The following is a 26,743-nucleotide window of genomic DNA, read 5'->3' on the forward strand; positions in this document are numbered from 1 at the left end:
CAGCAACACACTGCTTTCCATTGTCCCGCGGCTTCTGTTTGGGATCGACTGGGCTGCCTTAACTGGATTCCCACATGCCCTTTTCCCATGCGCTGCATGGGCTCAGAACTTACCCAGGGACAGAACTCATACTCTCAGCCTCTTGGTGTCTTAACCCCCTAAACTAAGTACAACAGGCAGTTTTCATCCGAAGCTTTCCCCAGGGAAGAAATAGGACACTTGAAGCCCTGCTCAAGGCTTCCCTAGGCCACCTTGATTAACCACCAACCACAACTGCTATCATAATACACACCATTATGAAAAAGTGAGTTTTCAACAGTTCATAAGGGTTTGAATGCTCACTAAGTCAGATTACATTTTCTTTTCAGTTATTTCTGGCATATTAACAGCTGGTGACCTAGATTAAGAAATAATTTAATATGTCAAAAGGCAGACTGTATCAATAAATTCCCTCACAGATGGGAAGTGGATTCAATGAAAAGCTTCAGACCTAAAATTCAAGTACTTACTTGGAAGGAGAGAGAGGGTGGGGAGGAATACCTACCAGTGGGTAAAAGGAAGTATGGAAAAATGATGACAAAACCTGGCCAGGATCCCAGCAGATCATGGCTACTTTCTGCACAAGTAGCCAGGGACTAGAAGGGGGCAGGAAGCCTTGTTAATTCAGCTGCTAAAGGAGCGACAGGAGGATCACAGTTCGGGATGAGCTTGGGTAGATATTAAAAGAAATACAATCCTCTTACTGCATTGAGAGCATGCATGTGTGAAGGGAGGGACGAGAGGCAGCCACCCAGCCTCTGGGCATGCGGACAGGCAAAGGAATCAGTGCCCCCTTCAGCTGAGTTCATGGGAGTCAATGGGAACTGGGGGGGCGTCCTGAGCCCAAGTCGGAAAAGGGAAATTCACCTTCATAGTGGGCAACGCGGCAAACCTGACTTCCAGTAAAACAGGAAACCACTAAACATCCAGAATCCCAGGGATGGAAAATACTTCCACGTGAAAGAGAACACAGTTCAAGTGACACGGACCACGGGGCTCATTAGCCGGTGTCCATTTTCAAGTACAATGCTTCATCTACAATATGAATGTCCTTTGCCCGGGACACAAATGAAGACCTCAGTGCTGGCAAGGTCTTGACGACAAGCAGTGGGCAGGGAAGCCAGGCAAACCCACTGCCTGCTACTGTACCTCTCCAACTGCTCGGGGCTGGGCTTGATTTGGACATGGCGTTCATTTGTGCCCACCTCTCGGGGAGAAAAATAAATTACTGCGACCAATCTTGTGAAACACCAGGGAACCCAACCCGTGCAGCATGGATTTTTTTTTCATGCAATAAAACGCCCTCCTCTGTGCAAAAAGATGCAGAGAACTGTTAGGTTCAGGTCATATTTATTTTTGACCTTCCAGAGAAGGACGCTGGCGTCAAAAGGGATACACATACAGAGAGACCCCTCAAAAAAAAAAAAAAAAAAAAAAGAAGAAGAAAAATCGAAAGAAAGAAGTGTGCATCTAGATCTCGGTTTTGAACTTCGAGATTCACTGCACAGTACTGTATTAAAGCCCTTGGCTCTTCGCGATCAGCCTTCTTAATCCAAACATATTTCTTCGGAGGTAGCTTCTGTGCTAAATCGCTCGTTCCTGCTGCACCCAAGTAGCCAGGAAATCCCGCCGGAGGAAGGACAGCGCCGCAATCTCCCGCCGGGACCTGCGGGCCGCGTCCCCACCAGCCGCCTGCGGGCGCGCGGCCAGCGGGCGCCGGGAGGAAGATGCGCTCAGCTCCGGGAGCCGCGGGCGACACGCCGCACCTGCCACAGCTCGTGCCGGGCGCCCGCCCAGGAGGGCGGGGAGCGCGGCCAGCCGCGCGGGGGAGCGGCGAGGCAGCCGGGAGACCCGGGCCAACCCCGCGCCTCCCGGGACAGGGGCTGCGCGTCCCCGGCGCTCCCGCCTTCCCGCCGGCTCCCCGCAGCGCCGGGTGCCGCCTTGCTGCAGTGGCTGCGGCGGAGGGCAAGGCGTCCCCGAGACCCCGGCCCGGCCTTCTGCGCTCCCCCACATCCCACCCCCGCCCCGGCCGGCTCGGCCCTGCCCGCCGCGTCCCCGCCACCCGCTTCTGACCTTTTCCTGCGCGCGGTTGAGTCGCTTCTGGACGTTCTTGGCGAAGATGCCCGTCTTGATGTCGGCCATGGCTGCAGGTCCGCGGAGGCTGAGAGGAGCGGAGCGGGCGGCGAGGAGGAGCGGGAAAGGAGGAGCAGGAGAGGCGGCGAGGAGCCGCCGAGCGCCAGGAGGGGTGAGGGAGGGGCGCGGCGGCGGGGACCCACTTAAAGCGACAGAGCGGAGGCGGGACGCGCCGGCCCGGTCGGTGACACGGGTGGCGAGCTAAAGAGAGAGAAGAAGCCAAGAGTCGAAATGCCCAGAGAGCGCCCACAGTGATGGCAGAGGAGGTCTGGTGGAGAAAGGGAAGGGAGCCGAGCAGCAGCCGCAGGGCCCGCAGCAGCTCCGGGGTTCTCTGAAGGCGGAGTTTGTGGTGGGGGAGGGTGAGAGGGGCCCCAATTCTCTCCAGCAAAAAAAAAAAAAAAAAAAAAAAAAAAAAGGCGGGTGTGGGCGGAGGAGTTGGAGAAGAGGGAAGGAGAACACCGGGAAGGTGCAAGTGGAAATGGAGGGGGTTGGGCTGCGCTCCTTGGAGGACCCGCTCGACGACCCCAGGCAGAGAATGCAACCCTCGATTATCTGTGTGTTCAAGAACACACCCTCGGGAGGCTCGCAGCCCAACGAGGGAAGCCGACTGGGAAACCGAGTCAGGGCAGACGTTGGAGCTGCCCCAGAGACACAGGTAGAAAGGAGGGAGGCACCAATGGTGACACTTGTGTAAACTTTCACACAAGACTTGGGGCGAGGGCGGGAGGTTCCTTGCTGAGAAGGGTCCACTCCTTTAAGGCAGATGCTGTGCTTTGGTGATCTCTGTAATCCCTGCCCTGAGCATAGGCACTCACTTTCCAAGAACCATTGCATGGAAGAGGCAGGTCCTTTATTGCCTCACACCAGCAGTGTAAGACCCAGGCCTCCTAACCTGTTGCTTCTTACCCACCTTCTGGTAACCTTAACAGGGATTCACCATCGTCAGTACACTTTGCAGAAGTAAGAATAATAGAGATAAACTTGTCCTATTCCTACCTAGAGCTCTTGAAGCCTCTGACCGAAGGTCAAACTATTCATATTGGGTTCTCTCTGAGAATGTGAGAAGGGTAAGGCAGGTGGCCCAGCAAACAGGTCAGAAGTGAGTCAGGCATCTGGGAATCCTGTGAGTTCCGGAGAGCATCTCACGCCACCTCTGGAGTAGACTGTCACGTGGGCAGCTCCCGTGCTTTGCCGCTTGGTATCCACTCCTAGTATAGTCCCCTCACCTTGATTCTAAAAGGCTTGTGACTGCCTTTTACCAATAAGATATGGCGGAAGTACACTGTGCCAATTCCAGACCAACGCCTTGAGAAGCCAGGCAGGTTTCGCAGTCTGAGGAACGAAACCTGTTCTTCCTGTGCTGCCGTGTAGAGTTTCAGCTACCCTGCTGTAAAAAGCCCCTTGGAGAGGCCACATGGTAAAGGGAGAAGCCCTGAGGTTACTTGGACAGGGAGAGCAAAACCCAGATGTCCCTGCATCCCAGCTGAGACCATCCTCCAGGAAAAACACTGGCCCAATACAGCCGCACAAAAAGTCATCAGCAAGACCAGCGGAAGAACCGCCCAGACAATCCTAGCCAAGAATGTGGAACGGTGAGCAAAAAAAAAAAAAAAAAAAAGATAGGGGTTTTATTATGCGAGGCACACTGAGGCCAAAGAAACTCAAGTGTCAGTTTGGAGCAGAGAAAGGTTTATTGCAGGGCCATGGAAGGAGACAGGTAGCTTATGCCTCCCGAAATCCCAAACTCCTGGGAGGAGTTTCAGCGAAGCATTTTTTTTTTTTTTTTTGACGCTATGGTAAGACTTTATTCAGCTTTGTAAGGACTGCCAAACTGTCTACCGAAGTGGCTGTCCCACTTTGTGTTCCCCCAGCCAATTGGTATACCAACCAATTGGTATTGGTTTTTTGGATTTCAGCCATTCTAAGATGTGTGTAGTCGTATCTCATTGTTTTGATTTACAATTCCTTAATGACAGATGATGTTGGGCCTCTTTTTACATGCTTATTTGCTATTTGTACGTCTTCTTTGGTGAGGTATCTGTTCAGATCTTTTGCACAATTTTACACTGGATTGTTTGTTTTCTCATTGTTGAGTTTTAAGAGTTCTTTGTGTATTTTGCATACAAGTTCTTTTATCAATCCGTGGCTTATCTTTTGATTTTCCTAAGAGTGTCTTTTACAGAGCAAAAGCATTTTAAAGGCAAGGTGAGGGAGGGGCATGGTTGGTTGTTGGAGACCTCTTCGCGTCAGAATCCTTTGTTCTTGCAGCTGTCCACGTAGGTCAGGTCAGGATGATCCTGTAAACCTCCAACAAGATAAATGTTATTCTCTGTTCTGCAACTTTTTTTTTTTTTTTTTTTTTTGCGGTACGCGGGCCTCTCACTGTTGCGGCCTCTCCCGCTGTGGAGCGCTCCGGACGCGCAAGCTCAGCGGCCATGGCTCTCGGGCCCAGCCGCTCCGCGGCATGTGGTATTTTCCTGGACCAGGGCACGAACCCGTGTTCCTTGCATCGGCAGGCGGACTCTCAACCACTGCGCCACCAGGGAAGCCCTGTTCTGCAACTTTTTATCTCTATATGAATGGGAAAGTGTTATACCCTTAAAGGTCAGAGCCTTGAGAATGGTCTATCCTGTACATTTCAGCCTATAGGCAACATTCTTAACCCTAAACAAAAGCTATAGAACACAAAGATTTAAAGAAACAGATCCAATATGGAGTCAGATTTGCTCTACCCTATCACAGCTTTTTAAGCCACTTTTCTGATGGTTTTTTACTGAAATACCCAGTCTATTCACTTGGCTCTTACTTCCTTAGGATGGCTATTCATCCCAATTTGCCTGGGAATGAAGGCGTTTCCAGGACACAGGACTTACAGTGCTAAAACAGGAAAGTCCTGGGGAACCTGCAAGAGTTGGTCACCTTCTTTCCAACATCTCAACTAAACAGGAGTTTACTTCAGATCAAAGTAAGAAAAACTTGTTTCTTCTCTTGGTCAGCTTTCAGTAGAACAGACTACTCAGAAGCCACGAATTTTGAGTCGGGGGCTTCTGAACCTTAGCTCTGCCTTGGGATCTTGGCCATGAGGATACAAGCCTCAGAATGTTGGAATATACCAGAATTTTCTGGAGCATATCAGTCCATGGTTACTCTTATACTCTGAGCCCCAGAGTCCCCTCTGCTCCCTCTGGGCCTGGCTACAGCCCTCATTACAGTCACCACTGCCCTTTCTCTGACAAGCAAGGGACAGGGTCCCAAGCAGTGGGTTTACTTTTTCTCTGCTTACTTAGGGCCCGAGCCATCAGATCCCACTGTCCCAGCCTTTGTCTCTCCTGGCAATTACTCCCCCACCAGTTTTTGGAACACAGTGAATATCTTTTGAAATAAAATTGCAAATGGTTCGCTTTTCTTATCATTCGGATGCCCAAATCTAGATGTGTAGCGTGGGTGGAAAGGGAAGCTTGTCATTTCTTGATAATTCCATTTGGAATACATGCTGAGCATATTAAAAAATTGCGTGCAAACTGTTAACAAATCAACCAGTATTTGGGGGGTTGCCATGTGGCTCATTCTAGCCACTCTGGAATATTGATGAAGCGCTTTAGCTGGTACTTAGTAGGTGCCCTGTAAATATATATATATATATATATATATATTTTTTTTTTTTTTTTTGGCTGCATTGGGTCTTCATTGCTGCACGCGGGATTTCTTCTAGTTGCGGTGACTGGGGGCTACTCTTCGTTGCGGTGCGCGGGCTCCTCATTGCGGTGGCTTCTCTTGTTGTGGAGCACGGGCTCTAGGCGTGCAGGCTTCAGTAGTTGTGGCTTGTGGGCTCAGTAGTTGTGGCTCATGGGCTCCAGAGCACAGCCTCAGTAGTTGTGGGGCATGGGCTTAGTTGCGCCGCGACATGTGGGATCTTCCTGGACCAGGGCTCGAACCCGTGTCCCCTGCTTTGACAGGTGGATTCTTAACAACTGCACCGAATGCAGGAATGCATGAGACTAACTCATGAGGATGCATTCTTAGCTATTTCTTCTCATAATTCTTCAGTAATGCTACTGGAACATGGGTGGGGGGAAGGGGAGCCCAACTACTACAATGATTTTTTTCCTTAGGATAATTTTTTTAAATTGAAGCATAGTTGATTTACAGTGCTGTGTTAGTTTCAGGTGAACAGCAAAGTGATTCAGTTATACATATATATATATATTCTTTTTCAGATTTTTTTCCATTATAGGTTATTGTAAGATATTGAGTATAGTTCCCCATGCTATGCAGTAGGTCCTTGTTGTTTACCTATTTATATGTGGTAGTTTGTATCTGTTAATCCCAAGCTCCTAATTTATCCCTCCCTCCCCATTTGGTAACCATAAGTTTATTTTCTATGTCTCTGAGTCTGTTTCTTTCTTATAAATAAGTTCATTTATATCATTGTTTTAGATTCCACATATAAGTGGCATCACATGATATTTGTCTTTGTCTGACTTACTTCACTTAGTATGATTTTCTTTTGAATTCTTGAATTTTATTTCATTTATTTTTTTATACAGCAGGTTCTTATTAGTCATCAATTTTATACACATCAGTGTGTACATGTCAATCCCAATCGTCCAATTCATCACACCACCATCCCCACCCCCCATGACTTTCCCCCCTTGGTGTCCATACGTTTGTTCTCTACATCTGTGTCTCAATTTCTGCCCTGTAAACTGGTTCATCTGTACCGTTTTTCTAGGTTCCACATACATGCATTAATATACAATATTTGTTTTTCTCTTTCTGACTTACTTCACTCTGTATGACAGTCTCTAGATCCATCCACGTCTCAACAAATGACTCAATTTCGTTCCTTTTCATAGCTGAGTAATATTCAATTGTACGTATGTATCACATCTTTATCCATTCATCTGTCGATGGGCATTTCAGTTGCTTCCATGACCTGGCTATTGTAAATAGTGCTGCAATGAACATTGAGGTGAATGTGTCTTTTTGAAATATGGTTATCTCTGGGTATATCCCAGTAGTGGGATTGCTGGATCATATGATAATTCTATTTTTAGTTTCTTAAGGAACCTCCATACTGTTCTCCATAGTGGCTGTATCAATTTACATTCCCACCAACAGTGCAAGAGGGTTTCCTTTTCTCCACACCCTCTCCAGCATTTGTTTCTAGATTTTTTGGTGGTGGCTATTCTGAAGACTGGTGTGAGGTGATACCTCATTGTAGTTTTGATTTGCATTTCTCTAATGATTAGTGATGTTGAGCAGCTTTTCATGTGCTTCTTGGCCATCTGTATGTCTTCTTTGGAGAAATGTCTATTTAGGTCTGGACATTTTTGGATTAGGTTGTTTATTTCTTTAATATTGAGCTGCATGAGCTGTTTATATATTTTGCATATTAATCCTTTGTCCGTTGATTCGTTTGCAAATATTTTCTCCCATTCTGAGGGTTGTCTTTTCATCTTGTTTATGGTTTCCTTTGCTGTGCAAAAGCTTTTAAGTTTCATTAGGTCCCATTTGTTTATTTTTGTTTTTATTTCCATTACTCTAGGAGGTGGATCGAAAAAGATCTTGCTCTGATTTATGTAAAGAGTGTTCTTCCTATGTTTTCCTCTAAGAGTTTTATAGTGTCTGGTCTTGCATTTAGGTCTCGAATCCATTTTGAGTTTATTTTTGTGTATGGTGTTAGGGAGTGTCCTAATTTCATTCTTTTACATGTAGCTGTCCGGTTTTCCCAGCACCACTTATTGAAGAGACTGTCTTTTCTCCATTTTATATCCTTGCCTCCTTTGTCATAGATTAGTTGACCACTGGTGCATGGGTTTATCTCTGGGCTTTCTATCCTGTTCCATTGATCTATATTTCTGTTTTTGTGCAAGTACCATATTATCTTGATTACTGTAGCTTTGTAGTATAGTCTGAAGTCAGGGACTCTGATTCCTCCAGCTTCGCTTTTTCCCCTCAAGACTGCTTTGGCTATTCGGGGTCTTTTGTGTCTCCATACAAATTTTATTTTGTTGTTGTTGTTGTTTTTGTTTTTTTGCTGTACACGGGCCTCTCACTGCTGTGGCCTCCCCTACTGCGGAGCACAGGCTCCGGACGCGTAGGCTCAGCGGCCATGGCTCACGGGCCCAGCCGCTCCGCGGCATGTGGGACCCTCCTGGACCGGGTCACGAACCCATGTCCCCTGCATCGGCAGGCGGACTCTCAACCACTGCGCCACCAGGGAAGCCCTCTCCATACAAATTTTAAGATTATTTGTTCTAGTTCTGTAAAAAATGCCATTGGTAATTTGATAGGGATTGCATTGAAACTGTAGATTGCTTTAGGTAGTAGAGTCATTTTCACAATATTTATTCTTCCAATCCAAGAACATGGTATATCTCTCCATCTGTTGGTATCATCTTTAGTTTCTTTCATCACTGTCCTATAGTTTTCTGCATACAGGTCTTTTGTCTCCCTAAGTAGGTTTATTCCTAGGTATTTCATTCTTTTTGTTGCAGTGGTAAGTGGGAGTGTTTCCTTAATTTCTCTTTCAGATTTTTTCATCATTAGTGTATAGGAATGCAAGAGATTTCTGTGCATTAATTTTGTATCCTGCAACTTTACCAAATTCATTCATTAGCTCCAGTAGTTTTCGGGTGGCATTTTTAGGATTCTCTATGTATAGTATCATGTCATCTGCAAACAGTGACAGTTTTACTTCTTCTTTTCAAATTTGTAGTCCTTTTATTTCTTTTTCTTCTCTGATTGCCGTGGCTAGGACTTCCAAAACTATGTTGAAAAATAGTGGTGAAAGTAGACATCCTTGTCTTGTTCCTGACCTTGGATGAAATGCTTTCAGTTTTTCACCATTGAGAATGATGTTTGCTGTGGGTTTGTCATATATGGCCTTTATTATGTTGAGGTAGGTTCACTCTATGCCCACCTTCTGGAGAGTTTTTATCATAAATGGGTGTTGAATTTTGTCAAAAGCTTTTTCTGCATCTGTTGAGATGATCATGTGGTTTTTATTCTTCAATTTGTTAATATGGTGTATCACATTGATTGATTTGCATATATTGAAGAATCCTTGCATCCCTGGGATAAATCCCAATTGATCATGGTGTATGATCCTTTTAATGTGTTGTTGGATTCTGTTTGCTAGTATTTTGTTGAGAATTTTGGCATCTATATTCATTAGTGATATTGGTCTGTAATTTTCTTTTTTTGTAGTATCTTTGTCTGGTTTTGGTATCAGGGTTATGGTAGCCTCATAGAATGAGTTTGGGAGTGTTCCTTCCTCTGCAATTTTTTGAAAGAGTTTGAGAAAGATGGTGTTAGCTCTTCTCTAAATGTTTGATAGAATTCACCTGTGAAGCCATCTGGTCCTGGTTTGTTGGAAGATTTTTAATCACAGTTTCAATTTCATTACTTGTGATTGGTCTGTTCATATTTTCTATTTCTTCCTGGTTCAGTCTTGGAAGGTTATACCTTTCTAAGAATTTGTCCATTTCTTCTAGGTTGTCCATTTTATTGGCATAGAGTTGCTTGTAGTAGTCTCTTAGGATGCTTTGTATTTCTGCGGTGTCTGTTGTAACTTCTCCTTTTTCATTTCTAATGTTATTGATTTGAGTCCTCTCCCTCTTTCTTGATGAGTTTGGCTAATGGTTTATCAATTTTGCTTATCTTCTCAAAGAACCAGCTTTTAGTTTTATTGATCTTTGCTATTGTTTTCTTTCTTTCTATTTCATTTATTTCTGCTCTGATCTTTATGATTTCTTTCCTTCTGCTAACTTTGGGTTTTGTTTGTTCTTCTTTCCCTAGTTCCTTTAGGTGTAAGTTTAGATTGTTTATTTGAGGTTTTTCTTGTTTCTTGAGGTAGGCTTGTATAGTTATAAACTTCCCTCTTAGAACTGCTTTTGCTGCATCCCATAGGTTTTGGATCGTCATGTTTTCATTGTCATTTGTCTCTAGGTATTTTTTTATTTCCTCTTTGATTTCTTCAGTGATTTCTTGGTTATTTAGTAACGTATTGTTTAGCTTCCATGTGTTTGTGTTTTTTACGGTTTTTTCCCTGTAATTCATTTCTAATCTCTTAGCGTTTTGGTCAGAAAAGATGCTTGATGTGATTTCAATTTTCCTAAATTTACTGAGGCTTGATTTGTGACACAAGATGTGATCTATTCTGGAGAATGTTCCATGTGCACTTGAGAAGAAAGTGTAATCTGCTGTTTTTGGATGGAATGTCCTATAAATATCAATTTAATCTATCTGGTCTATTGTGTCATTTAAAGCTTGTGTTTCCTTATTTGTTTTCATTTTGGATGATCTGTCCATTGGTGTAAGTGAGGTGTTAAAGTCTCCTACTATTATTGTGTTACTGTCGATTTCCTCTTTTATAGCTGTTAGCAGTTGTCTTATGTATTGAGGTGCTCCTATGTTGGGTGCATATATATTTATAATTGTTTTATCTTCTTCTTGGATTGATCCCTTGATCATTATGTTGTGTCCTTCCTTGTCTCTTGAAACATTCTTTATGTCAAAGTCTATTTTGTCTGATATGAGTATAGCTACTCCAGCTTTCTTTTGATTTCCATTTGCATGGAATATCTGTTTCCATCCCCTCACTTTCAGTCTGTATGTGTCCCTAGGTCTGAAGTGTGTCTCTTCTAGACAGCATATAGGTGGGTCTTCTTTTTGTATCCATTCAGCAAGCCTGTGTCTTTTGTTTGGAGCATTTAATCCATTCACGTTTAAGGTAATTATCTATATGTATGTTCCTATGACCATTTTCTTAATTGTTCTGGGTTTGTTTTTGTAGGTCCTTTTCTTCTCTTGTGTTTCCCACTTAGAGAAGTTCCTTTAGCATTTGTTGTAGAGCTGGTTTGGTGGTGCTGAATTCTCTTAGCTTTTGCTTGTCTGTAAAGCTTTTATTTCTCCGTCAAATCTGAATGAGATCCTTGCCAGGTAGAGTAATCTTGGTTGTAGCTTCTTCCCTTTCATCACTTTAAGTATATCATGCCACTCCCTTCTGGCTTGTAGAGTTTCTGCTGAGAAATCAGCTGTAAACCTTATGGGAGTACTCATGTATGTTAAGTCATTTTTCCCTTGCTGCTTTCAATAATTTTTCTTTGTCTTTAATTTATGTCAGTTTGATTACTATGTGTCTCTGTGTGTTTCTCCTTGGGTTTATCCTGCCTGGGACTATGCACTTCCTGGGCTTGGGTGGCTATTTCCTTTCCCATGTTAGGGAAGTTTTCCACTATAATCTCTTCAAATATTTTCTCTGGTCCTTTCTCTCTCTCTTCTCCTTCTGGGTCCCCTATAATGCGTATGTTGTTACGTTTAATGTTGTCCCAGAGGTCTCTTAGGCTGTCTGCATTCCTTTTCATTTTTTTTTTTCTTTATTCTGTTCCACAGCAGTGAATTCCACCATTCTGTCTTCCAGGTCACTTATCCATTCTTCTGCCTCAGTTATTCTGCTATTGATTCCTTCTAGTGTAGATTTTATTTCCGTTATTGTATTGTTCATCTCTGTTTGTTCTTTAATTCTTCTAGGTCTTTGTTAAACATTTCTTGCATCTTCTTGATCTTTGCCTCCATTCTTTTTCCAAGGTCCTGGATCATCTTCACTATCATTATTCTGAATTCGTTTTTGGAAGGTTGCCTATCTCCACTTCATTTAGTTGTTTTTCTGAGGTTTTATCTTGTTCCTTCATCTGGTACATAGCCCTCTGCCTTTTCATCTTGTCTATCCTTCTGTGAGTGGTTTTTGTTCCACAGGCTGCAGGATTGTAGTTCTTCTTGATTCTAATGTGTGCCCTCTGGTGGATGAGGCTATCTAAGAGGCCTGTGTAAGTTTCCTGATGGGAGGGACTGGTGGTGGGTAGAGCTGACTGTTGCTCTGGTGGGCAGAGCTCAGTAAAACTTTAATCTGCCTGACTGCTGATGGGTGGGTCTGCGTTCCCTCCCTGTTGATTGTTTGGCCTGAGGCAACCCAACACTGGAGCCTACCTGGGCTCTTTGGTGGGGCTAATGACAGACTCTGGGACGCCTAGGAGTACTTCCCAGAACTTCTGCTGCCAGGGTTCTTGTCCCCACGGTGAGCCACAGCCACCCCCCCGCCTCTGCAGGAGACCCTCCAACACTAGCAGGTAGGTCTGGTTCAGTCTCCCCTGGGGTCATTTCTCCTTCCCCTGGGTCCCAATGTGCACGCTACTTTGTGTGTGCCCTCCATGAGTGAAGTCTCTGTTTCCCCCAGTCCTGTCGAAATTCTGCAATCAAATCCCACTAGGCTTCAAAGTCTGATTCTCTAGGAATTCCTCCTCCCATTGCCAGACCCCCAGGTTGGGAAGCCTGACGTGGGGCTCAGAACCTTCACTCCAGTGGGTGGGCTTCTGTGGTATAAGTGTTCTCCAGTCTGTGAGTCACCCACCCAGCAGTTATGGGATTTGATTTTGCTGTGATTGTGCCCCTCCTACCGTCTCATTGTGGCTTCTCTTTTGTCTTTGGATGTGGGGTATCTTTTTTGGTGAGTTCCAATGTCTTCCTTTCGATGATTGTCCAGCAGCTAGTTGTGATTCTGGTGTTCTCACAAGAGGGAGTGAGAGCACGTCCTTCTATTCCGCCATCTTGCTTCCTACCTCAATAGCATCTTATACTCAAAAAAAAAACTAGTATGATTTTTATCATGGTTATGTCATACAGTGGAGTCTTTTTTTTTTTTTACAAAACCTTATGCAGCACTCAAATATATTAATCAGATGGACCTTCTCTGGATGCAGAGAATGTTGGGTGCCCAGAGCTCCACCCATTAGGTGGCCCGTTTATTCCCTGTGACTGTCTTTAAGGAAGATCCTTAGAGCCACAGAACACAGCAGAAGTCCACAGTACCAGCGACCCTCAGCGACACCTTCTGTCTCTGAAGTTGTAGGATCCATGCTTTTGTGTGTGTTTCCTTCATCCCCAGCACCACTGGGCCCTCCCACCAGTATTCCTTGATTGTTTGTGCCTGTTCCTCATAATGACCATACATTTTTCTCCTTGGTCAGTCAAGGAAAAATGTGACCCTTGCAGTTCCACGTAGATGTCACTATTAATGAAAAGTAACCCAAATCCTCACTAATTTCAGGGACAAGCTTAGATTGTTACCGAACTCAGGTCTGGCTGTTCACCACTCAGAAAGCAGTACTCGAGAGAGAGACAAATGTTGGTAGAAAGGAAAACTGCTTTTAATCAGAATGCCGGCAATCTGCCAGCAATCAGTGTCCCCCAAAACCATCTCCAAAGATACTGCTCGGCCACGAAAGCTTTTAAAAGGAAAAAGGGAAGTAGTCTCAGTTAATCACTGAGATGGGGGTCAGAGTTGTTGCCATCCCACAATGTGTGCAGGCTTATGTGCAGGCTTGTTGACTTCTTGTGGTCTTTCTCTAGATGCAATCTTATTCACACAGTTTGGGAGCTTACGGAAGGGGAAGCTAGAGAAGAGATCTGGTCATCTGTTAATTCCTTATTCTTCATTTCTACTTCTTTGATCTATGGAAAGAACCAACACGTTAGGCAAGGTATTGTGTGATCAAAAGATTTGAAAGGTGTGCTTGGTCCAGAGGTGAGTAGAACATGGGGGATGCCTGGTTTAACGTTAGTGTCAAGACAAAAGGGGCCTCCTGCAGGGAACTCTTTCCTGCAAAGAGCTCTTTCCTCCCAAAAGCTGCTTACAAAATGTTAAATTATATTTAATGATTATTCAGGTAAAGTTCAGAAAAAGCATCACAACTCCAACCCCAGGTATTCATCTGAACAGGGCAGAATTCCTGAATTAATTGTAATTTCCAATTCACCTTCCTTCCTTCTAAATTGCACTTCAAATTGCTTGATAAATCAGAAGTATAATTATGACAGGTTTTCATAATTTGGAATAGGCCCAGAATTACTACTGTATTATCACAAAACTCATTTTCCAGATGTTTTAATGGTACAGAAGCTTATCCTTGCCTATATTTATATCTTGTAAGTCCAATTTAGACCCTTAGGAAGGTAGATTTCTAGATCCATTGTTTAATGTGTCTAGCTCTTTGCTGACACTCACAAGAGTTAAAATTTATGCTGTATATTCTAATTAGCTACATCTTCTTTATGTCATTGTACAGATAATTAAGGAGCCATTCCATTTATACATTTGGTTGAACCTAACTGGACTTTTGGTCCCAACCAAATTATGACTAGTACTTACACTTACCTCTTTGTTTAAAGACTCAGACAAAATTTTATTTTGTCTCACAAATGTTAAAATAGCAGTGAAAGGAGAATGTGCTGTAAAATATATTTTTTGGACTGATTATCTTATGCATTTCAGGTGAAAACTTTCTTCAAATTATGCCAACTATTTACATTTTAGTCCCACATATATTTTTATTCAATTTCGCCTACATAACTACCCTTTTCTTTTCCCAATTTAACCAAGTCTAAAAATACAAACTTCTAACTCTATTAATAATGTATCACTAATGTATCCCAAAATACTGCATAGGAGGCAAGAGCTTTGTTTTAATACATGAGCCATTGGCCACTAAGGAAAACAATAATAATGTATTCAGTTGCCTAATAACTTTAAAGTACTTCAACACCGTGTTTGATGTGTTTGTGCAGAACAATGCAAAACAACTTCTATGCCTCGAAACAAAATGCTTGAACATCACTTAATAGCTTACAAGCCAACTGAGAGGTCAGGGAGCAAAACAAAATAGAAATTCTAATTAACCACAACTCTTTCTGAAGAAAGGGGCAAGTCCCTGCAAACATTTTAAGCTATTTTCTATCCACAAATAAGCTATAAAAATTCCATGTACAGTGTGGGAAACAGCACATTTGTCTGGGCTACTGAGAGCACCCTCTTACTTGCTTATATATCTAGACTATTTTATTGGGAAGTTTTCCAGCTTGGACAAACCCCAGCTTTGTAACAGTGATCTACTTGAAAACCTTTTAACAAATGCTTAATTTTAGCATATGTTGGCCCGAGATTTTTTTTGGTTCAAGGAACTTATTTTTTTGATTAAATATGTCCATATTTATATTTTACATAAATGTAGCTATTCACATGTGCCTACCTTTGGCTGCATGGCTGCTCCCCCACCTTCACCCCATCTTTTGCCACCCCTACACACCTCTCTCCAAACTGCTCCTGGAACTGTGGCTGCCGCTGACATAGTAGAGGTATATTACCTTGGACCATAAGATTCCCCACGACAGTATTCCTCCACTCTAAGCCTGCACTTCAACCAAAGCCCCTGGCTAATGAAGCCAACCCAGGTTCCTGGTACGATTTTATGTACAAGAAGTCTGGACTAAGCACTGTGTCCTCCCAAACATCTGCCTACTTCCCTGCAGTATAGCCTTTTTCCTCTCCAGAGACCACACAACCTTCTACCTGTTCTTGTTACCTACTCCAGGTTCATACTTCTCACTGTATGACAGGCCAATAAATCAAGACACGAGTCATTGGGCAAGGAATAGAGACTTTATTTGGAAAGCCAGCAAACTGAGGTGTCGGACTAGTGTCCCAAAGAACCATCTTGCACAGGTTTGGATGCTAGTTTCTTTTATAGAACAAAGAGGGGTAGGTGAGGAGGTAAAGTGAAAAAGACAATAAGTTGTTGCAAATATTTCCTGGTTCCGGCCAGACTCCAGAGGGGATGTGTTAATTACTTCTTTCGTGAAGCCATTTACAGATGTGCCCGGTCAGGATGTTTCCTGTGAGTTAAACAAAGGCATTTTAGTTTAACGCTGAGGTAGGGGAGGCAGGGTTCCCGGGGATGGGCCATTATGTGTACTTTCCCTTTAGTAATAAACTTCTAGCAAAAGCACTAGAATACAAAGTTCAAGTTAAAAGAAGTAGATCCAATATGGAGTCAGATTTGTTCCTCCCTATTATATTCTCACATCTAAAATTACCTCACTCTCTTCACCTCTCTTCTCTAAGACCCCCAACAGGCTGCTGCCTAGAGCCACCTCCACGGAATCAAGCAAGTTGTGTGGTGATGGTGGTAATATTTCCTATTAGTGTTGCTTTCTGTGTTTCTGCTGTAGTTCAGCATTATTGGGCTGAGAGAGGCTTTGGTAAGCTCGTCTAGGACAGAATCTGTCATGGATTGAATTGTGTCCCTGTGATATTGTGATTTATAATAAGAAATATTATGCTTGGTGTTTGTCCCTGTTCTTGCACAAAGCTCCCCAAGCCCTTGAAATTTCCCAAGTGATTAGAGCAATACAAGTATTTTTTGTTATTCTTAAGAAAGCCCCTTTTGGGCTTCCCTGGTGGCACAGTGGTTAAGAATCCGCCTGCCAATGCTGGGGACACGGGTTCAAGCCCTGGTCCGGGAAGAGCCCACATGCCGCAGAGCAACTAAGCCCGTGCACCACAACTACTAAGCCTGCGCGCTAAAGCCCGTGAACCACAACTACTGAACCCACATGCCACAACTACTGAAGCCCATGCAGCTAGAGTCCATGCTCCACAACAAGGGAAGCCGCCACAATAAGAAGCCCGTGCACCGCAACGAAGAGTAGCGCCCACTCGCCGCAACTAAAGGAAGTCCGTGCGCAGCAACGAAGACCCAGCGCAGCCCAAAATAAATAAATTTATTTAAAAAAAAGAAAAAAAGCCCCTTTCAATCACACCTGAGTGTATGTTAATGAGGGAACTCTTAGAAAGGTCCTAACGATGGGGGCTTGTTGCCAGGAGAACCAACCTGGTGATTAGAGGGTTGGAACTTTCAGCCCCACCCTCATTGCATCCCCCTACCCCCCTACCTTCTCCCACCCCCGACCTCTGGGGAGAGGAGACAGGCCAATGATTGAATCAACCATGCCTATGTAATGAAGCCTCCATAAAAACAAAAAGGGTAAGATTCAGAGAGCTTCCGGGTTGGTAAACACGTGGTGGTGCAGAGAGAATGGGGCCTGGAGGGGGCTTAGAAGCTCCACACATGTCTTGCCCTATGCATCTCTTCCATCTGGTGATTCCTGAGTTATACCCTTATAATAAACCAGTAATCTAGTAAGTAAAATGTTTCTCTGAGTTCTGTGAGCCACTCCAGTAAATTAAATCCTAGAAGGGGGTCACGTGAACCTCCAATTTACAGCCAGTTGGTAAGAAGCACAGGTGACAACCTGAACTTGCCATTGGCATCTGTAGTGGAGGGTGGGATTGAGCCCTTAAACTATGGGATCTGACACTAACTCCAGGTAGTGTCAGGACTGAACTGAATTGTAGGACCCCCAGCTGGTGTTGCAGAATTGCTTGGTGTGGGGAAACCCGGCAGCTACCCCAGCATTTTGTGGCCAGAAGTTTTGCAAGTAGAAAAGAAACGCCTAGGAGGAGTTTTTTCTTTACAGTCTCCACAAGAGATCATTGAAGTCCTAACTCCTGGTACCTGTGAATTTAATCTCATTTGGAAATAGGATCTTTACAGATATAATTAAGATGTAAATTAAGATGAGGTCACAGTGCAGTAGGGCAGGTCCTTAATCCAATAGAACTGGTTTCTTTATTTTTTTTTTAAAAAAAAGAAGAGACTTGGAAACAGACACACACAGAGGAGAATGCATGTGAAGACAGATGCAGAGGGCAGAGGGCCGTGTAATGATGGAGGCATGGATGGGAGTTACTCAGCTGCGCCACAGGAGCACCTCCAGCAACTGTAGAAGCCTGGAGAGTGAGCACGGCCTGCTGACACCTGGATTACAGACTACCGCCTCCAGAACAGAGGTTATACATTTCTGTTGTTTTAAGCCACCCAGTTTTTGTTACTTTCTTATAGCAGGCCTAGGAAACTGATGCAGAATCCAACCTCCTTCTTCAAAACAGCATGCATCTTGGAAAAATTTATCTCCCAATCCAAATAACTGACAAACAGATTTCTGAAAACAAGATTTTCATTAGTTGGAACAGCCCGTGCTCATCTGTTGCTTTCTTTTGAAACAATGTATTTTTGTAAGTGCATGATTTGCCCTTCTTTTCCTTCTTAATTTAATGAAAAAAGCAGTAGCTTTTGAGTGAGCCTCTTGCAGGTTGGGTTCTAAGGAAGCAAAGGCTGAGTTTGGGGGGGAGGTTGATTAGAGATCGCTGAACCTGTGAACGGCAGGGGGAGGAAGCAGGATTGGCAGAGGAGGAAGCTGGACTCCCAGGCAGGTCTGGGCTCTGTAGGGAGCAGTGCCCATAGAGTGTCCCCATCCAGCTCACAGGAGCTGGGCCATTACACCTCTGCCCACCAGCCACTGGAGGCCGGTGGCCCTAGGAGGCGTGTGAACTGGGGTCAGGCAGCTTTCTGCCAGGGCAGTCCACTCTGCAGGCCCTGGCAGGAAGTTGCCTGGGGACCGCACTCCCTCAGAGGTGAGCAGCAAGCCCCTTTTGTTTTCTTTTGGCCACACAGCGCAGCATCTGGGATCTTAGTTCCCTGACCAGGGATCGAACCCACGACCCCTGCGTTAGAAGCGCAGAGCCTTAACCACTGTACCACCAGGGAGGTCCCAGCAAGCCCTTCTTGGACGGGGATCTGGGCAGTGGGCCAGGCCATCCCCTACTCAGTAGTTCAGATGAAGAGCTCCTAGAACACGGTAGACACGTGTTCTTTGGTTCCCTCTAAACATCTGCTGTTTCTTCACCCTCCCATGTTATCCTCCTACCTACACTGAGATGTTTCTGAGATTAATACTAAGTTGATCATCCTCCACAAGGTGCAGACTTTTACATTTAAACATGGTCCATTTGCCCCTTATGAAGTTAGTTTAGTCATCTGTGTTGTCAGGGCTCTCCATTCTATAGCTACTATTTTTCCTTTTTTTAAATTTTTAAAAAAAATTATTTATTTATTTATGGCTGTGTTGGGTCTTCGTTTCTGTGCGAGGGCCTTCCCCAGTTGTGGCAAGCGGGGGCCACTCTTCATCGCCGTGCGCGGACCTCTCACTATCGCTGCCTCTCTTGTTCTCTGCGGAGCACAGGCTCCAGACGCTCAGGCTCAGTAATTGTGGCTCACGGGCCCAGTTGCTCCGCAGCATGCGGGATCCTCCCAGACCAGGGCTCAAACCCGTGTCCCCTGCATTGGCAGGTGGATTCTCAACCATTTTTAATAAATAAGAAACTTGTAGGTAGACACTCTGAAACTACGTAAATACTCTGTTTCTTGCCAAAATTTCCCTCCCCCGGTTTGGCATGCGTAATGGTTCTTGCCTAAATCTGTTTTTACCAAGATGCTTTTTAAATGGCGATTTTCTACTTCCGTCAGTGCTACTGTGTTTGTTAATCAGAACTCCACTGTATGCAAGAGGCTTCCCTTTCTTTCCATATATCTACTAATTTATTATCTATTGTCAATATGGACTCATGGATTCTTATTTTATTCATTCTGTTATTGTTCTTATGTACCTTGCTGCTCAAATTACCCCAGACTTGGCCAGTGAAAGCCCCTTCATTTTTTTTAATATATCCTCATCATTTTCTGAGCACCTCCTTATTTTCTGGCACAGTAACATATTCCAGGCTCATCTTGATTTTCTCTGCCCCAGCCTTTGAATAAGCCATTTCTCCATGAACCCCTGGTTCATGTTTGTGGAGAATTGTATTTAGAAACGAAGGTGTGGGTTCAGGCTTTACTCGTTGCAAATGAGTGACTGAGCGTCATTGAAATAATAAACTTATATGGATACTTCTAATTAGAATCCGACCTAGGATCTTGCTTGCTTTTCCCCATTCCATACTTGTATCTCTCATCTTACATATTTCCCTGGCTCTCAAGAACCTTACTATAGTCACTCATTTGCGCAATTCTGCAATACCCACAAAATGGTTTCATAATACTGATACCACTGCAACAAACCTATTGAGAAGAGTTCAAGGTTAACCTTTTTTTTTCTTTGGACTGAAGTCGAAATACTATCTTCAACATTTTCTTGCGGTACTGGCATAAAGACAGACCAATGGAATAGAATAGAGAGGTCCCAAAATCAACCTTCACATATATGGTTGAATGATTCTCAACAAAAGTGCCAAGGCCTTTCAAAAAGAAAGGACAGTCGTTTTTCTTTTCTTTTCTTTTTTTTTTTTGCTGTACGCGGGCCTCTCACTGTTGTGGCCTCTCCCGTTGCAGAGCACAGGCTCCGGATGCGCAGGCTCAGCGGCCGTGGCTCACGGGCCCAGCCGCTCCGCGGCATGTGGGATCTTCCCGGACTGGGGCATGAACCCGTGTCCCCTGCATCGGCAGGCGGACTCTCAACCACTGCGCCACCAGGGAAGCCCAAGGACAGTCTTTTTAACAAATGGTGCTGGGAAAACTGGGTATTGATATGTAGATAAATGAAGTTGAACTCTTCCTTATACAAGGTACAAAAATTAACTCAATGGATTAAAGACCTAAATGTAAGGCCTAAATTTATAACACTCTTAGAAGAAAACATAAAAGGAAAGCATGATATTGCATTAGGCAATGATTTGTTGGATATCTCACCAAAAACATGGACAACAAAAGAAAAAGAGATAAATTGGACTACATCAAAATTAAATGCTTTTGTTTATCAAAGGAAACAATCAGCAGAGTGAAAAGACAAACCATGGAATCAGAGAAACTATTTGCTCACCATATATCTGATAAAGGGTTAATATCCAGAACCTGTAAAGAACTCCTAAAACTCAACAACAAAAACCAAACAACCTGATTTAAAAACGGACAAAGGGCTTGAATAGGCATTTCTCCAAACGAGATAATCAAATGGCCAATAAGCACATGAAAAGATGTTCAACATCACTCATCATCAGGAAAATCAAAATTAAAATCATAATGAGATACCACCTTATACCCATTAGAATAGCTACTATCAAACCCAGAAAATAACATGTTGGTGAGGATGTAGTAAAATTGGAATACCTGTGCACTCTTGGTGGGAATCTAAAATGGTGTAGCCACTATGGAAAACAACATTGCAATTCCTGAAAAAAGTAAAATAGAACTTTCGTATGACAGCAGTACCATTTCTGGATATATACCCCTCCAAAAATTAAAGCAAGGTCTCAAAGAAATATTTGTACACCTACAGTCATAGCAGCATTATTCATAATCGTCAAAGGTAGAAGCAACTCTGGTGTCCATTGACTGGTTAATGTATAAACAAATGTGATATATTCATACAGCCTTAAAAGGAAGGAAATCTTGACACATGCTACAACATGGAAGAACCTTGAGGACATGGTGCCATATAAAGGAAGCCAATCATAAAAGGTCAAATATTGTATGATTCCATTTATATGAAGTACCTGGAGTAGTCAAAGTCATAGAGACAGAAAGTAGAATGGTAGATAACCCAGGACCGGTGGCAATGGGGCAATGTTATTTAATGGGTTTGGAGTTTCAGTTTTACAAGATGAAGAGACATCTGGAAATGGATGGTGGTGATGATTGCCCAGCAATATGAATGTACTGAATGCCACAGAACTACACACTTAAAAATTGTTAAAATGGTCAATTGTATGTTATGTATATTTTACCATAATAAAAAAAAATGAGAAACTTCCTGAGGCAGATCACTTTATTCACTGGAAACAGGTTTGTTCCTGTTTTCATTTAGTTTAAGATTTTCCCCATCCTTATTAATTTTATTTTATTAGATATGTAGAACATTAATATGAATCAAAAAGTCAAAACTGTATAGAAATGTACACTCAGGGAAGTGTCACTCCTTCTCCTATCCCTTCAACCATCCCTTCATCTCCATTCCTTGTGGGTAACCAATTTTATTACTTTTTGTATTATCAGTCTTGTATTACTTTTTGCAAAGTTATACAAATACGTGCATGTTTTCTTATTTTGTCTTCTTTTTTACAAAAAAAACCCCTAGCATACTATGTATATTCTTTTGCATTTTTTATTTAAAACATGTTCTGGAAATTACTCTCTTTCAGTTTATAAAGATTTCCCTATTTTTTTTTTTACCAGTTTCCAGTACTTCAGAGTGTATATTTATCATAGTGTATTCAACCAACAATCATCGTTCTTATTTATCTTGAAGCTGAAATTATCCCAGATAGAGCCAGTGAAAGCAATCTTCTATTTGTACATTTAAGTAGATTACAATATTTTACAATTATAAATAATGCTGTATGAATAATTTTTGCATGTGTATTTTCATGTTGTTAAAACTATATCTTCGGGATAAATTCCTGATGAATCTGTAGGTCAAATAATACCTGTGTAAGCAGGTTTGTTCAGTATTGTCAAATTCAACTCCAGGGGATAGCACTATTTTGCATTTTTATCAGCAGTGTATGAAAGTGCCTGTTTCTGCACAATCTGGCTAATTTTGGCAAGCCTTTGGATTTTTGTCAATCTGATGGGTGAAAAAAAAACAAACTGAAGGAACTGTAAACTTGAAATAAGTGAGAGATTATTTCCCAAATATCTCTCTAAGGTAAAGAAAAGCGATTATAAAATTCATGTCTTCTTCGTGTGTCATATACATTTTCAATTTTATGACAGGCATTGTGTTTAAAACAGTAGACAGTGAAGTAGATTCTGTCAGGCAGCTGAGGTGAAGGGATGATTTCTTTGATCTCACTAGGAGTTAACCTCAGTGGGGGATCAATAGCAGCTTTAATTTGTTTCAGTTTACATCTGGACCGCTTGAGAACGAAGTCAGCCCCCTCCCAATAGCCAGACTTTGCAAGCAAGTCACTGGTATACTATAAGACTGTGAGAGGGCTTCCCTGGTGGCGCAGTGGTTAAGAATCCGCCTGCCAGGGCAGGGGACATGGGTTCGAGCCCTGGCCCGGGAAGATCCCACATGCCGCAGAGCACCTAAGCCGGTGCGCCACAACTACTGGGCCTGCGCTCTAGAGCCTGCGAGCCGCAAGTACTGAGCCCGCAAGCCACAAGTACTGAGCCTGCATGCCACAACGACTGAAGCCTGCGTACCTAGAGTCTGTGCTCTGCAACAAGAGAAGCCACTGCAATGAGAAGCCCGCACACTGCAATAAAGAGTAGCCCCTGCTCGCCGCAACTGGAGAAAGCCCACGTGCAGCAACGAAGATCCAAGGCAGCCAAAATAAAAAAGACTGTGAGATCTCTCTGCTTTCCGCCTTCTTATACTATTGAGGGGCTGATCTCTATGATCTTGTCAGCTGAGCTGGTGGCAGCTGGGGTTCAGATTTAGTTAATTTCAGTTATCTTCTAGTTCCAAGTGTTTTGAGGTGATGCCAGGCGCCTCCCACCTGTGACACAGGTACAGTGAGACTGGGTTCTCAGGGAAGCGCAGACTCTGAGATGGAGCTCAGTGTGCAGGCTGTTTACAGGGAGTGCCCCTGGATCAGCACCTGTAGAAGGAAGTGTTTCATTTCCTGGGGCTGCCATAACAAATTACCACAAACTGAGGAAGGCTTTCCCATCATCAAACCTGATGATCTGCTGAGTTTTCTGGCCTTACACAGTCTGTCCACTCCTGCGTGCCCACTTCCCTGAGTCCTTGAATCTCTTCTTCCACTGTCTGCCACAGTAGTTCTGGTATTTTTCCTCACTTAGTACAGACTATTACTTTTTCCATGCTTCTAGGAGCCATCCTAGAGCCAGATTAGAGTCTTTGCTAGCATGTTAAACGCTTTATCTCGGAAAAGTGCAATTAATTTGTAAACTTTCTGTTATCCAATCTTATGTTCCAGGCCCCCTTTACCCAATGTGCTCAGATCCAGTCCCACACAGACTCCGCTGGTCCTGCCAGTACACGCTGGCTGGGACTGGCAGCTCCTTTGAGGTACAGGCCTTTTCCTCCCTTTTCTGGCCCTTCATGTTGCTGGCTGGGGCATCCTGTGACTTCACCCAAGTTATAGACCTGGTACCCAGGACGAATGAGGGGACATATCCTGGGGCACATCCTTGCTCACAGAGGAGAGGCTTTTGAATTGTCTTCAGGGGAACAGAGCACTAGCTCTTGGAAAGGGATGTGCCACTTCTGAAAGCTCAGAAGTTTTAGGAAAATTTGTGGATTTAAGAGTTTCGGGGTTTTCAACCCAGATATCCTCATCCCATGTGTCAGTGTCCTATTGTTTCTCAAACAAGGCTCTAATCTTGGCATCAAGACCTACCGTGGCTGAGAGTTTAACCTCTGGAACCCTGCTACTCTTGTGATTGAGTCCTGGGCCTCGTGCTTAGATTTCCCTGCAGCTGCAACTGCAGATACTTTTCAGAGCCTCTTAGCAGTCTCCCAAGAGGTGCTCTATTCATGCTGGCCTTTCAACTGCCAGTTAGTTGCTTTTAGCCTTTCCTTATCTTTTTCTAGAGTGTCAGTGAGTTTTGCACTAGGCATCTAACTCCATAATCTTTTTAGTTACTGATTCCTACATACTTGTCTTTTTTAAAATTTCAGTTTATTGTGATAAGAATACTTCACATGAGATCTACCACTGAACGAATTTTTCAGTGTGCAGTACATTATTGTGGACTGTGTAATGTTGTACAGCAGATCTCTAGAACTGACTCTTCTTGCTTAACTGAAACTTTGTACCCGTTGATTAGTAACTTCCCGTTTCCCACCCACCCGTGCCCCCTAACGCCTGGCAACCACCATTTCACTCTTCGATTCTATGAATTCTAGATACTTCATGTAAGCAGAATCATGCAGATTTATCTTTCTGTAACTGACTTGTTTCCCTTAGCATAATATCCTCAAGGTTTATCTATGTCATGCATACTGCAGAATTTTCTTATTTTTGTAAGGCTGACTAGCATTCCGTTCTATGTATATACCACATTTTATTTATCCATTTCTATATTGATGGACATTTAGGGTGTTTCCACATCTCAGCTATTGTGAATAGTGCTGCAGTGAACATGGGAGTGCTTATATGTCTTTGAGATCCTGATTTCAATTATTTTGGATAAATACCCAAAAGTGAGATTCCTGGATCATATGGTAGTTCTAGCTTTAATTTTTTGAGGATCATATGCCAACAGTGCACAGGAGTTCCCTTTTCTCCACATGCTTGCCAACAGTTGTTGTCTTTTGGTCTTTCATGATAGCTGTCATGACAGGTGTGAGGTGATATTATGGTTTTCATTTGCATTTCCCAATGATTAGTGACGTTAAACATTTTTTCATATGTATGTTGATCATTTATATGTCTTCTTTGGAGAAATGTCTTTAGTTCATTTTTAAGTCTTTGGTTCATTTTTTATTCAGGTTATTAGTTTTTTGGCTGTTGAGTTGTAGGGGTTCATTATATACTTTGGAGATTTATCCCTTAACAGATGTATGGTTTGCAAATATTTTCTCGCATCCCCTAGCTTGCCTTTGACTCTGTTGATTGTTTTCTTTGCTGTGCAGAAGGTGGTTTAGTTTGATGTAGTCCTACTTGTTTATTTTTGTTTGTGTTGCCTGTGCTTTTGGTGTCATATCTGTGAAATCATTGCCAAGATCAATATCAAGAATTTTTTCCCTATATTTTCTGCTAGGATTTTTATAGGTTCAGGTCTTATGTTTAACTTATTAATCCATTTGAGTTGATTTTTGTGTGAGATATAAGAAAAGAGTCCAATCTCTTTCTTTTGCATATGGCTATCCAGTTTTCTCAACACCATTTGTTGAAAGGACTATGATTTCCACACTGTGTACTCTTGGCCCCCTAAGATCAGTTGAGTGTATATGCATGGATTTATTTCTGGGCTCTCTATTCTATTCTGTTGGTCAATATGTCTGTCTTAATGCCAGTACCATACTGCTTTGACTACTAGTTTTGTAATATGTTTCAAAATCAGGAAGTGTGATGCCTCTGACTTTGTTCTTCTTGCTTAGGATTGTTTTGGCTGTTTGGGTTTTTTTGTTGTTCCATATGAAACATAGTTTTTTTCTCTTTCTGTTAAAAATGTCTTTGGGGTTTTGATAAGGATTGCATTGAATCTATAGGTCATTTGGGGTGGTATGGACATTTTAATAACATTAAGCCTTTTCATCCATGAGCATAGGATGTCTTTCCATTTGTTTGTGTCTTCTTTAATTTCTTTAATCAATGTCATATAGTTTTTCGTGTACAAGTCTTTCATCTCCTTGGTTGAGTTTATTCCTAAGTATTTTATTCATTTTGGTGCTATTGTAATTGGGATTATTTTACTTATTTCCTTTTCAGATAATTCATTGTGCATAGAAATGCAACTGATTTTTCTATGTTGAGCTTATATCATACAACTTTACTGAGTTCATTTATTAGTTCTAACAGTCTTTTTGCCAGTACCATACTATTTTTCATGTAGTCTTTTGGATTTTCTATACATAAGATCATGTCATTTGCAAACAGAGACAATTTTACTTCTTCCTTTTCAATTTGGATGTCTTTTATTTCTTTATCTTGTCTAATTACTCTGGGACTTCCAGTACTATGTTGTACAGAAGTGGTGAGAGTGGGCATTCTTGACTTGTTCCTGATTTTAGAGGAAAAGCTTTCAGTTTTTCACCATTGAGTATGATACCAGCTATGGGATCTTCCTATTTGGCCTTTAATAGGTTGAGGTACCTTCCTCCCCCATACTTTTAAAATACTGACTGATACCTTTGTCTAGTG

General features: G+C 42.9%; 1 protein-coding gene and 1 long non-coding RNA gene across 2 annotated transcripts in view; one reads left to right on the forward strand and one right to left on the reverse strand.

The window, feature by feature from the left end:
• The window catches only part of LOC113629489 (amphiphysin), a 187,102-nt gene extending 183,772 nt beyond the window's left edge, over nucleotides 1-3,330 (reverse strand). Inside the window, exon 1 of the mRNA XM_027123961.1 lies at nucleotides 2,113-3,330. Within this exon, the coding sequence (XP_026979762.1) occupies nucleotides 2,113-2,181 (69 nt within the window). The 5' untranslated portion in view covers nucleotides 2,182-3,330. The remainder of the gene's footprint in view (nucleotides 1-2,112) is intronic.
• Nucleotides 3,331-3,631: 301 nt separating this feature from the next.
• LOC113629491 (uncharacterized) lies at nucleotides 3,632-15,761 on the forward strand. The gene is made up of 3 exons (XR_003436562.1): nucleotides 3,632-3,764; nucleotides 4,987-5,137; nucleotides 13,585-15,761. It is a non-coding gene; the product is annotated as an uncharacterized LOC113629491 (long non-coding RNA).
• The last annotated feature ends 10,982 nt before the right edge of the window (nucleotides 15,762-26,743 follow it).

The sequence above is a fragment of the Aethalodelphis obliquidens genome, unplaced genomic scaffold (genome assembly GCF_003676395.1).
Source record: "Aethalodelphis obliquidens isolate GAN/ISIS:26980383/991018 unplaced genomic scaffold, ASM367639v1 scaffold27, whole genome shotgun sequence".
Taxonomy (NCBI): Eukaryota; Metazoa; Chordata; class Mammalia; order Artiodactyla; family Delphinidae; genus Aethalodelphis; species Aethalodelphis obliquidens.